The sequence below is a fragment of the Phascolarctos cinereus genome, unplaced genomic scaffold (assembly GCF_003287225.1).
Source record: "Phascolarctos cinereus isolate Bilbo 61053 unplaced genomic scaffold, phaCin_HiC Scaffold_4;HRSCAF=312, whole genome shotgun sequence".
NCBI classification, from domain to species: domain Eukaryota; kingdom Metazoa; phylum Chordata; class Mammalia; order Diprotodontia; family Phascolarctidae; genus Phascolarctos; species Phascolarctos cinereus.
In genome coordinates, this window is record NW_027555847.1 from 642,538,128 (window position 1) to 642,551,294 (window position 13,167).

The following is a 13,167-nucleotide window of genomic DNA, read 5'->3' on the forward strand; positions in this document are numbered from 1 at the left end:
GGGGCAGCTGGGTGGTACACTGACTGCTGTGCTGGACCTGGAGTAAGAAAGACCTGAATTCAAATCTAGTCTCAGACTCTTATTGGCTCTGTGACCCTGGGAAAGTCACTTAAGCTGATAGGTGGGAGGTAGAATTGCCCAGAATTACTTTAATTTGCATTTTTAATTAATAGCAATTTGGGACAAGGCATTTTTCTTTTTTGTTTTTTATTTTGTTTTCATATCGCTATATATAGCCTGGATTTTTTTTTCCCTTAAGAACTCCCAGTTCAAATTCTCAGGCCATTTGTTAATTGAGGAATAGTTCTCATTCTTTTAAATTTGAATCAGTTCCTTATATATCTTGGAAATAAAACCTTTATCAGAGAAACATGCTGCAAAGATTTCCCCCAGTTAATTTCTTCCCTTTTAATCTTAATTTTGTTTTGTTTGTGTAAAGACATTTTAATTTTATGTAATCAATTATGAAATAATCAAAATTATTCTTTTTATCTTCTCTGCAACTCTCTATGCCTTATTTAGTACCATGCTTTTCTTCTATCCAATAGATCTGATAGGTATTTCCCTCTATATTTTTCTAATATGATATGATCTTTTCTATCTAGATCACTTGTCTATCTGGAGCTTATCATTATTTAAAGTGTGAAGTGTCCCTCTAAATCTGTATCAGAACTAGTATTGGTTTCTATGGCTCTCTCTTTTACATCTATCATTTCCTTTATATTTATATGTGTACATGTCTGATACTGTAGGCTCTTGAGGACAAATATTATGCTACTTTTCATTGTTTTATTCTAGCCCAGGGCCAATCTATCTTCCTCAGAGCTGCCAAAATAAATATCCTAAAGCACTGGTCTTATTGTGTGACTTCTCTACTCAGTAAACTATGGTAGCTCCCTTACTACTTGTAAGATCAGATATTACCTGCTCCCTATGCATTCAAATCTTTTTGCAACCTAGACTGTCATCCCTTTCCAGACTTTTCCCACATGACTCTCTCCCAAGCATTCTGTGAGCTGACCAGAAAGTCCTACTTACTGCTTCTTACAAATGATACACCTTCCATTTCCTGTCTTTTTACCTTCGCACCAACTTTGTGGCATGCGTCCCTTCAAGTCTTGGAATCCCATGGTATCCTTCAAGACTCAGCTTATGAACCAGCTTCTCCACAAAGCCTTTCTTTATCCTTCCCCCACACCCCAACTATGAGTGCACTCCATTTTGTGTCTATTCTACATTCAGGGTGTTCCAAGCTTTAAAAGCTTAAAAACTGCTCTTTGGGACGGTCTATATACTCAGAGAGGCACATTATCATGTGACTACATGCTCTTTGAGGAGAGGAACTGTTTTGTTTTGGTTTTGTAGCATATCCTCAGTACCTGGTATCTAATAAGTACTTAATAAATTCTTGCTGAATATATAGTTGGTGCTCAAGGTATACTTACTCAATTTACTTAAAATTAAGGGTGATGTTAGTGTTGTTGACTAAAATAATGTGGTATTTCTCAATGAGAAGTTTTCCAATCAATAAATAAATCAGTATTTATTGAGCACATACTATATCCCCATTTCTGTGCCAGGCACACGGAGTAGTTATTTGATATCATCGATAAAGACTGTCGTTGACAAAGTCTCTATTTGTCTGGATTCATTCTTATATCAAACTCTGTCTTTTAAAACAAGATATCTAGAAGAACCAGGTGGAGAAGATGTGGTATCTTATGAAACCAGTTATATTGGAAAGCCCACTGTCACCTTCTGGAATGACAAGGTACTTGACAAGAGGAAGTGGATTTTAAACGGTCTGAGGTGACTGAGTTTAGTTCTGTCCAGAGTCAGAAAGTCTGAGCTTGAGGATTTTACAAGAGCCTGCCCATTCATAATTCTAATATCAAGTGACTGACTTACCCTAGGGCCAGGTGGACCAGAGTCTCCTGTATGTCCCTTGAATCCCTAGAAGAAAAAGAATTAAATTTTTCAGGAACAAAATTCCTTGAGAGGAAGAAATTCTTATACTATATATGTGGGCATCATGGCATAACATGGCCATTTACCTTCTTACTCTTATCCTTGGCAGAGCCCAATTTTTTTACTCATTCCAAACCAGTCCACCATACTGTCTTTTCCTATACTAGCCTGGTCCATTTTCCTTCTGGAAGTTAGTGATAGAATCTCTAAAGGCAAAGGATCAGCCTCTTAGAACAAAGGCATATCATGGGGCAATACACAACTGTACCCTATATCTTTATAGTCATAGTGGAGGTCAGGTGCCTCTGCAAAAGCACGCAATCTCACACACACACATGCACACACACACACACACACACACACACACACACACACACACACACACACACAAAACTCTGAAAACCTTCCTGGGCTAGAAGAATGTAGGACAAGTATCTGGACAGTTGAAGTAGCCAAATCATTTTCTACCTTGCTCTTGGATTCTTCTACTAGATCCAAGATTCTAAGAGTAGAATGTGAAATGTTTCTCTATACAGGAAGGTGACTTGAAAAGAGATGAATAATAATGATCAGATTTCATCTTATTTGCTTACCTGGAGGTAAAATAAAATAAGGACTTCAAGGAAGTAGTTGGAGAACACAAACCCTAAAATGTCTTCCAACTCTAGGTCTATCCTAGGATTTCTCTGCTTTCATTTCTTCAATAGTTCCTTGGCCACTGGATAGTAATAATGATAACAGGGGCAGCGAGGTGGCGCAGTGGGTAGAGCACCAGCCTTGGGGTCAAGAGAACCTGAGTTCAAATCCGGCCTCAGACACTTGACCCTTGCTACCTGTGTGACCCTGGGTAAGCCGCTTAACCCTGATTGCCTCACCAAAAAAAAAAAATAATAATAATGATGACAACAATTATAATACCTAACATTTATATAGGGGCAGCTATACAGTACAGTGGATAGAGTGAGGCCTGAAGTCAGGAAGACTCATCTTCCTGAGTTCAAATCTGGTCTCAGACACTTACTATTTATGTGACCCTGGGTGAGTCATTTAACCCAGCTTCCTTATCTGTAAAATGAGCTGAAGAAGGAAATGGCAAAACCACTCAAGTATCATTGCCAAGAAAACCCCAAATGGGATCATGAAAAGTGGGACATGACTCGAACAACTGAACAACAACAATAAGAAATACTTACATAGCTAGGTGGATAGAGTACCAGGCCTGGAGTTAGGAAGCCCTGAATTCAAATCTAGCTTCAGATGCTTACTAGCTATGTGACCTAGGGCAAGTCACTTAACCTCAATTTACCTCAGTTTTCTCAACTGTAAAATGGTAATAATAATAGTACCTACCTCATCAGGTTATTGTGAGGATCAAATGGGACAATAATTGTAAAACACTTAGCACAATGCCTGACACAGAGTAGGTGTTTTATAAATGTTAAGTATCATCATCATCATCGTCACCTCATTTTGTCCTTACAGTAATCCTGTGATACAGGCACAACTATTTTTCCTGTTTCACAAATGAAGACTCTCAGGCTCTCAAGAATTAAATGATTTGCTCATGGTCACATAGCTAGTAAGTGTTGTCTATGACAGGATTTGAATTCATGAAGATTCAGGTCTTCCTGACTTAAAGTTGAATGCTCTACCCATTGTACCACCTAGCTGTTTAACTAGAGGTATGACATTGGGCAAATCCATTTACTGCTTTGGGCTTTAGTTTTCTTACCTGTCAAGTGAAGAAATTGGATTAGAATATCTTTGAGATCAATTCCACACCTAAATTTCAAAGATTACATGACCTTGATTCTATGTGCTGTGAGCTCTGGCCCTGACAAATCACTTATTACTAACATCTTCTGTCTCTGAGTCACCATCCTCATTCTTGAAATCTTGGTTATAACCCTGTAGCTATGGAACCACATGTCCGAATGGAAACCCTTCATTCTATCATGTATAAATAGACATGGCTATTACTAAGGTAAATGTGATGTCATCTTATACATGTGCTTAGGATGAGGGATATAATTCTCCACATTCCTCCCCCTGCTCATGCAAACTACATAATGTTCCTTAAAATATTTATCCACACCTAATTTCCAACCTGACATTCAGAGAATAAGGCTTATTTTGTCATTAAATGCCAGTGTCTACCAATGCTACTCAACTTGTCAAATAAGATTTATCATAGACAAAATATTTTGGTACTTACAGGTGGTCCTCTGGCACCATCTTGTCCTGGAAGGCCTGGTTCTCCTGAAGGACCCTGAAGTGACAGGGGAAAGAAAGAGGAGAGAAAGGAATTCGTACCATAGCATTTATAAACCTTTTGCTTCTATGGCAATTGGGATAAACTATCCTCATCAATAATAGCATTACTATGTATCCATGCCTATTGAAATTCTCTTCTTTGTAGGCCCAGCTCAGGTGCCACTTCCTTCTGGAAACCTTTTATCACCCAAGTCAGAAATGATCTCTCCCTCCATTAATCTCTTATTCCTCTATGTGTGACCTTCCCAATAGCGTTTAATCATAGTCTAACTTGCATTCCAGTTGTCTATATTCTATGTTGCATCTCCCATCTCACTAGATTATAAGCCTATTGAGAGCCTGAATTGACTTTCATTTTTACATTTCAGCTGCATAGTAAAATGTTTCTGTACACAGTAGGTCCTTAACACATTTTTTAATTGAAAATGAAGATCTTTTCTCTATTACTGTCCTGTACTTATTAAATACAAAAAAAAATGACTAGCCAGCCCCTATCCCTTGTATACATTCCATGCTCTGCTTCATTCATTCCTACGCTCACCTTGTCCTCTAATATGTAATGCACTTTATCCCTATTGCCACCTGCTGAAATATTACCCATCTTTCAATTTCTGATTCAAAACCTGCTCAGTAAAACCTTCCCTGATCTCCTTAGTCAGAAGTCATCTTTCCCTTCTAGGTCCTGATTAGTGTGAATAATGAATCCCACGAAGTGATTGAATGCATTTGAATTTTCACTATTAGAAGTTATAAATATGCACAGTATGGCAACTGGTTCAAGGCCAATGGGAATGTGACCACCTAACAGATTCGTTATTCACACTGTTGGTCATCGTTATTCAGTAGTTTTGGTTGTATCTGACTTAATGTGATCCCATTGGGGGTTTTGTTGGCAAAAATATTGTAGTGGGTTGCCATTTCCTTCTCCAGTTCATTTTACAGATGAGGAAACTGAGGCAAACAGGGTGAAGTGACTTGCCCAGGCTCACATAGCTAGTAAGTGTCTGAGGCAAGATTGAACTCAGGAAGATGAGTCTTCTTGATTCCAGGCTTGGTGCTTTATCCACTATACCACCTAGCTGCCATTATGTATACTAATCAGGACCTAGATCACCTCCATGCTCTCTTCTAGCTCTATAGTAATATAGCTATTTGTTTTCATATCTCATGCTATTTCTAATTATAAATATTTCTTTATGTTTCTTATACTTCTTACCAGGCTATAAGCTCCTTGAATTCAGAAGACATGACTGACTTACCTTTATATCCCCCCTACCATATAGCACAAAGCTCTGCACATAATGGGTACTTCAAATGTTTTCAGCAAAATTTGGCAGGGCCATGAAAAGGTAGGGGAAATATCTGATGTCTAAACACCATTTTCTTCCATTATTTCTTCTACACAAGGATGTTTTTAGTAATTACTGTGAAATCATTTGGGAAAATGCATGTATTTGGGGGGGAAAAGGCATTTAGGGGCCTTAGTTTCTGGTTCTATAGAACAAGGGAGTTGGATTAGATGGTTCCTGAGGCCCCTTTCATCTTGGACACAAAGATCCTATGATTCCAGTCCTGGCTTGGCCACAGGCAAGTTGTTGCCACCTTTCTGGGCTCCAGGGTCTTCCTAAAACTGGTACATTGGACAGAGTGCTGGGCCCACAGTTAGGAAGACCTGAGTTCAAAACCAGCATCAGACACTTGCTACCTGATACCTGGCTCACAGTGTTTCCTCTCCAACTCCTGCCCTCATATTAAGGGATTTCAACCTATATATTTATTGTCTCTCAAACACTTCAACCACTCTCTTAGCTCTTCAACCTATTCACTTCTCATAAGCTGCTCTTCTATCCCAACTCAGATGAATACAAAGATGGTCATATCCTTGATCTTGCCATCACCCACAAATGTAGCACCCATCTCTATGTTTTAGAATTCTGAAATCCCCCTATCCAACCGTAATCTATTGGCTGTGCACCTCTTCCTCTACTTTCCCTTACAAAACCCTGTTGTTTGTCCATGCTGTGATTTCCAATCCCTTGATCCCTCAATTCTCTCTAGAGAACATCTCCCCTACTCTAACTACTCTCTCTTGTTTTCCCTATCTTGACCTCTTGGTGAACCAATTCAACTCTATACTGTCCTCCTCTCTTGAACTTTAATCCCCTTGTCATGTCAAGGATAACGCCCAGCTAAGCCTCAGCCTTGGATCACTGCCATCATTCACTGCCTTTTACTGGTGCTTTACTGGTCCGATTCTAATGGACAACGTGGTGAAGCGCAAAAAGCACTAGACCACAGTCCATGAGACCAAGATTACAGGCCTAGCTCTACCACTAACTAGATTTACCAAGATCATGGTTTGACCTTGAATAAGGAAGGAAACATGCATTTATTAAGCAACTACTATGTGCCAGGCACTGTGGTAAGAGCTTTACAGTTATCTCCTTTGATCCTTATAACAACTCTGGGAGGACAATGTTATTATTATCCCCATTTTATAGATGTGGAAATTGAGGCAGATAGAGTCACTTAGCCAGGGTCACATAGTTTATTTTATTTCAGTTAGTTAGTTTATTTATAGTTAGTTTATTTATTTTGTTAAATACTTCTCAATTACATTTTAATCTGGTTAGCTAGTTAGTTTATTTAACTTGTTAAATAGTTTATTTATTTTGTTAAATACTTCTCAATTACATTTTAATCTGGTTTGGGTCACACTCAGAAATTTTGCTAGTTGCATGCGGCCCTCAAGGCATGAGTTTGACATCTCTAACCTAGCAAAGTTATTTAAAATTTGAGGCCAGATTTGAATCCTTAGGCCAGAATTGAATCCAGAACTTCCTGACCCCAGGTCCAGTGTTTTATCCACTGAGCACCTAGCTGTCTCTAATAAGGCATTTAACATTTCTCATCCTCAGTTTCCTCCTCTTTAAAATGGGTGGGAAAGGAATAGGGTTGGACCTTATGATTTCAAAATTATCTAACAAGTCTCAATTCTTATGAATCTCTTTTCTGTTTGTTCATTTTGCATACAATAGTCTCACAGGGAGAGTGGGGCTCATGCCAGTGTGGCAAACATGACTTGTTTAGAGAATTATGGAATATCTGGTCTAAGCTATTCCTGGGCAGAAATCCCCTCCACAAAATTTACAATAACCAAGCATACTATTTCTACTTAACTCCAGTGACTCATGTTGCCAAATAATTCAGTTACTTACTAGTTCTCCAGGCGGGCCCGGCTTTCCATCTTTACCTTCCTTCCCTTCTTCACCCTGGAAATGAAACAAAGAGGTTAGCATTACAAAGAAAAAGATATGAGAGGAAGCATGACATAGTGGATAGAGAGTTAGACTTCAAAAGAGGTTCAAATGATATCTCAGCCACCTGAAAGCTGTAGATGAATCTTAACCCTAGCTGAATCAAAACACTTTTCTGAACCTCAGTTTCCCCATCTGTAATGAGGATAATAATAGCACCTAACTCACAGGGTTGTTTTGAGAATCAAATGAGATAATGCATGTAAAGTATTTGTTAAACCTTAATACTCTATGCATTATTATTAATTGCTTAATATTTTGAGCTATTACGAAAAATAAAAGAAAAAGGGAGAAGGGGGAAAGCAGAGGTAGAATGGGGAAAATTTTCTCACATAAGGAGGTATACAAGGAAGAACTATAGTAGAGGGGAAAATGGGGGGTTGGAGCCTTTCTCTCATTGGAACTGGTTCAAAAAGGGAAGAGTATATATACACCCTCAGTTGGGTGCAGAAATATATCTTCTCTCATAGGGAGATATGAAGGAAAGGGGATAAGAGATATGGAGGGGGAGGGAAATAAAAGGGAGAACAGATTAGGGGAGGCAGTAGTCTGAAGCAAGGCAGACTTTTGAAACGGGACAGGATAAAAAGAGAAGAGAAAGATAAACGGAAGAAAATGGGTTGGAGGGAAATATAGAGTTAAGTGATCATAACAGTAAATATGAATGAGATGAACTAACCAATAGAATGAAAGCAGAGAACAGAATGGATTGGAAAGCAAAATCCAACAGTTACGTTGCATGCAAGAGACACAATTAGGACAGAAAGACACACACACAGAGTGGAAATGCAGGGCCGGAACAGAGTCTGTTATGCCTCAGCTGTAGCGAAGAGGGCAGGAGTGCCAATCATGATCTCAGACAAAGCAAAAGCAAAAATAGACCTAATTGAAAGAGATAATCGGGGAATTACATTTTGCTAAAATGTACCACAGATAATGAAATTATACCAACAAATTTTATGCAAGTTTCTCTGATAAAGGCCTCATTTCTCAAGTATATAGGTAACTCAGCCAATTTAAGGGCAGTTAGGTGGTGCAGTGGATAGAACACGGGGCCTGGAATCAGGAAGACTAATCTTCATGAGTTCCAACCTGGCCTCAGATACTTACTAGCTGTGTGACCCTGGACAAGTCACTTAACCCTGTTTGCCTCAGTTTCCTCATCTGTAAATGAGCTGGAGAAAGAAATGGCAACCATTCCAGTATTTCTACCAAGAAAACCCTAAATGCTGAAATGGGTTCATAATGAATCAGACATGACTGAAACGAGTGAACAACAACACAGAGTCAAATTTACATATATATTCCCCAATTGATAATGATCGAAGGATATGAACAGGCAGTTTTCAGAAGAAATCAAAGTTATCTAAAGTCATATGAAAAAAATGGCCTAGATCACTATTGATTACAGAAAGGCAACTTAAACTAACTCTGTGGTACCACCTCACACTTATCAGAAATGACAAATGCTGGAGGGCATGAGGGAAAACAGGTACATTAATAAACTGTTGGTGGAGTAGTGAACTGATCCAACCATTCTGGGGAACAACCTGGAACTATGTCCAAAGGGTTATAAAACTGCACATCCTCCTTTGACATGGCAATACCACTACTAGGTATGTACCACAAAGGAAATAAAGGAAAAGGAAAAGGACCTATATGTACAAATATATTTATAGCAGCTCTTTTTGTGGTGGCAAAATATTGGAAATTTATAGGCTGATCATCAATTGGGAAATAGCTTAATGAGTTATGGTATAGGATTGGGTTGGGAGTATGAGTGTGCGATAAGAAATGACAAGGGGGCTGCTTTCAGAAAAAGAAAAAAAAACATGGCAAGACCTATATGAACTGATGCTATACAAAGTCAAGTAAGAAGAACTGGGCGTTTCATTGTGCACAGTAACAACAATGTTATAACGATGTTCAACTGTGAAAGACTTGGCTACTCGGATCAATACAGTGATCCAACACAATTCTAAAGGACTGAAAAAAGATTCTATGCACCTCTAGAGAGAGAACTTATGTTCTCATCTCTGACTGCAAACTTGAATATAATTTTCTTGGGGTTTTTTTGCTTCTTTTTTTGGCGATATGGCTAATATGGAAATGTATTTTGCATGATTTCACATGTATAATTAATATCATATTGTTTGCCTTCTCACTGAGTGGGGGAAGAGTGGGAGGAAGGGAGAGAATCTGGAACTCAAATTTAAAAAAAAGAATGTTAAAAATATATATATATATTTATATATATATATATATATATATATATATATATATATTTAGGCAACTGGGGTTAAATGACTTGCCCAGGGTCACACAGCTAGTAAGTGTCAAGTGTTTGGTCTAAGGCTAGATTTGAACTCAGGACATCCTGACTTCAGGGCCAGTGCTCCATCCACTGTGCCACTTAGCTGCCCCTAAAAATAATTTTAAACAATTTTTTTTAAAAGATAAAAGACAATGAGGGAGAGATTGAAAAGATGTTTCCTTCCTTTCTACCCCTACCCCCAACCCTCACTCAGATCCTTGTTTATGTCAGTACTAGAATTTCAGCTATGATGCCATGATTTACCTGACAACAGACTGATATTCATAAAAATGAGGGTATAGTCTAGCTTCATTTCTGAATCAGTTGGGATGGGATATGATATGGCTACATCATGACTATAAATCAAAGCTTAGGGAAAGTTCAGAAACATAGGAAGTGAATTAAAAAGATTCCTGATTAGGATCAATCTTCAGCTTTCAAATATAATCACTGGTTTCTTTAGCATGAGGTTCACTTTTGCTTTTAAATATTAGCCATCACTACCCAATAAGAGCTAGTAAGCTTGGATTTTGCAGGAATGTTTAAAAACAATAAGCCGTTACTGTAACAATAATGATATATACTAATATTGTACTTTTAAGGGGTACAAAGTATTTTTAATACATGTTACTAAGTTGTTTCTCACAATATGGGAAAGGGTGGTTATAGGTAGTTCAGGTAGTATTATTAACTCTATTCTTCAGATTTGGGGTGACTTAACCAAGTCACAAAATAAGCAAGCGTCCAAGCCAGGACTCAAACCAGGTCTTCCGAATCCAAAACCAGTGTCTTTTGGCGCATTATCCCAGTACCTCAGCTCAGTCAATATTTTCAAGGAATGACAGTGTTTAGCAAAGACAAGAACTAACAAGGTTAAAAAACCATTATCCTTTATAACAGAACAACCAATAGAGCACTAATTAATATATAGATAGCCTTTATGTGACGCAAAATTGTTGTGCAAAGCATTCTACATAGGCAAACTCATTTGACCCCTATCATAACCCCATGAGGTAGGTGCTAATTATTATCCCCATTTTACAAATGAGGAAACTGAGGTTCAGAAAGGCTATGTGAGACTTGCCCTGGGTCACAGAGCTAGTAAGTTCCTGAGGCAAGATTTGAATTAAAGTCTAATTAAAGTGTAATTGAAGTCTCCAAGTCCTGTGCTCCAACCTCTGTGCTACCTAGCGTCTCCTAATTAATGCCAATTAATAATTGCCTCTTGAATTGGACTTAAAAATTTACAAAATGTTTTGTTAAAGTCATTTAACATGATTCTCCTTTAAATAGCATTTTGAGATGGTTACTATACTTATTACTATCCCCATTTTATAGATGAGGAAACTGAAGCATAAGGAGATTAAATTATTTGCCTGTGGTCATATAACCAGAAGATCCAGAGGTGGATGACTGAGGAATCTTCTGTTGGCTGTTTCTTCCTTCCCCACCCACCTTCTCTGTCTGGGGTCATGCACTAGCATGTACTCCCTGCCTTCCTCTGCCTCATAGAATCCCTCTCCTTATTCTTCAAAATGCAGAACCTTCCTTGGCCCACTCCACTGTTACAATCTTTCATTTAAATGCCTTGTATTTATTTTTTTTCTTATTCTCTGTAGTTTTATGCATACTTGCTGTTACCCTCTCAGAAAGTCAGCTCCTTGATAGCCAGGATTGTTTCATCCTGTCTTTGTATTCTTAAGACCTAGCACAGTGCTGGATACACAGGCAGAGTATCAACACAGTTTGTCGGCTGACTCACTGACTTTAGGTCAACTCAAATATTTGGACATTTTACATAATTCAGGAAAGTAGAACCACACACATGGCATCTTGTTTTAAGTTATGACAGTCAGCTACTCACAGATGGATGGAGCATTGGACCATAGGACCTGGAGGGATTCTGTTGTAAAACATATGTTGGCATATTAAACAGTGCCATGGACTGGGGAAAAGTGTCTGAAACATGAAAAGGAAATCTAACCCTTAAGTCATCTGCTCTTAATCTAATTCTTTTAAATAAATCCCCTTTTCACGTATCAGACTTGGATAATGTTAGTTGGTGATTTTCCCTGAATGTTTTTTTTTTCTTTTTAATTTTTATTATTTGTGATAAAGAAAGCAGAAAGCTTTCTGGGATGAGGTAGGGATATGGGAAAGATTTTCTGGGAAAATAAGTGATCTGAAAACAAAACATAGCAATAAAAATATTTTTAAAAAATTAGTTCCCTTAGTGCTGATAGAAATTCCTCATGGAAATTCACATTAATTTGCCGACAAGACTTCTGTCGGATAGTTTTAATGTATCTGTGCGGATATTTAGGAATTGAGTGCCCCCGAGCACACTGGTAAAAACAGGATGTCTTTGGTAAAACTGTTATTGATTTTTTTTTCAATTAAAAGTTTGCTTTCCAAAACATTTCCTATATGCATGAGGGCAAAGAGAAAGGGGCTAGAAGGGTGATAAGTCAAAGACAGCATGAACAATAGTGCAATTGAAAAAAACATTTCTCCAGCAGAGGTGAGCACAGATTTCCCATCAAAGCCAGCATGAAGCATTTAGAGAAACAATCACATTGCAATCTATGGATGCCTTTGAGCCCAGAACATCCCATAGGTGCTATCAGCTGAGTGTGTTATGAGGAAGGCAGAATTTTGTTGTGTTAAAAAGGTTCTCATATACAAGTTGGTTAGAACTAACTCTAGCACCTGGATCTACATTTATCATATAATAGGATCATCCATTCATCATTTATTTAGTGGGCAAAATATTGTATTAGGTGCTGGATCAGTTATAAATATGAATAAAACAAGGTCCTTGGCCTTAAGAAACTTAAAAATTAGCAGATAAGAGAATTTCAAGGTTAAGCCTGAAGGATAGAAACTATTTTTTTTCTTTTTCTGGGGGAGGGGGATACTATTAAGAAAGTCATATCAAGACTCTATGAAACAGAATATAAGAATGTGCAAAAGCTATGATTTAATCTGCTTATTAAACTCCAATGTTTTTAATCTCTCTTTATCCACTGCTTCCTCCAAAGAGATCTACAGACATCCCTTGATCTCCTTCATCCCTGAAGAACTTTCACTTGGTCCTTCAGTCCACTAAAAAGAGGGCTGTGCTAGAGTTAGTTCTAACCAACTTGTAGAACCGTATGGTTAAATTTTCAGTATGAACATTTCTACCTCAAAAATCATCAAATGCTACAACCCAGAGCTTGATTTATTGTTTTGTTGATTGTCTATCAGGGGTGGGGAACCTGCGGCCTCCAGGCCACATGTGGCCCTCTAGGT

The 13,167-nt window shown here is 38.1% G+C and overlaps 1 protein-coding gene across 1 annotated transcript in view; it reads right to left on the bottom strand.

The window, feature by feature from the left end:
- COL22A1 (collagen type XXII alpha 1 chain) overlaps window positions 1–13,167 on the bottom strand; it is a 589,887-nt gene that overhangs the window by 43,504 nt on the left and 533,216 nt on the right. Inside the window, 3 exon segments of the mRNA XM_078153760.1 lie at window positions 1,909–1,953; window positions 4,184–4,237; window positions 7,461–7,514. Of these exon segments, the coding sequence (XP_078009886.1) occupies window positions 1,909–1,953; window positions 4,184–4,237; window positions 7,461–7,514 (153 nt within the window).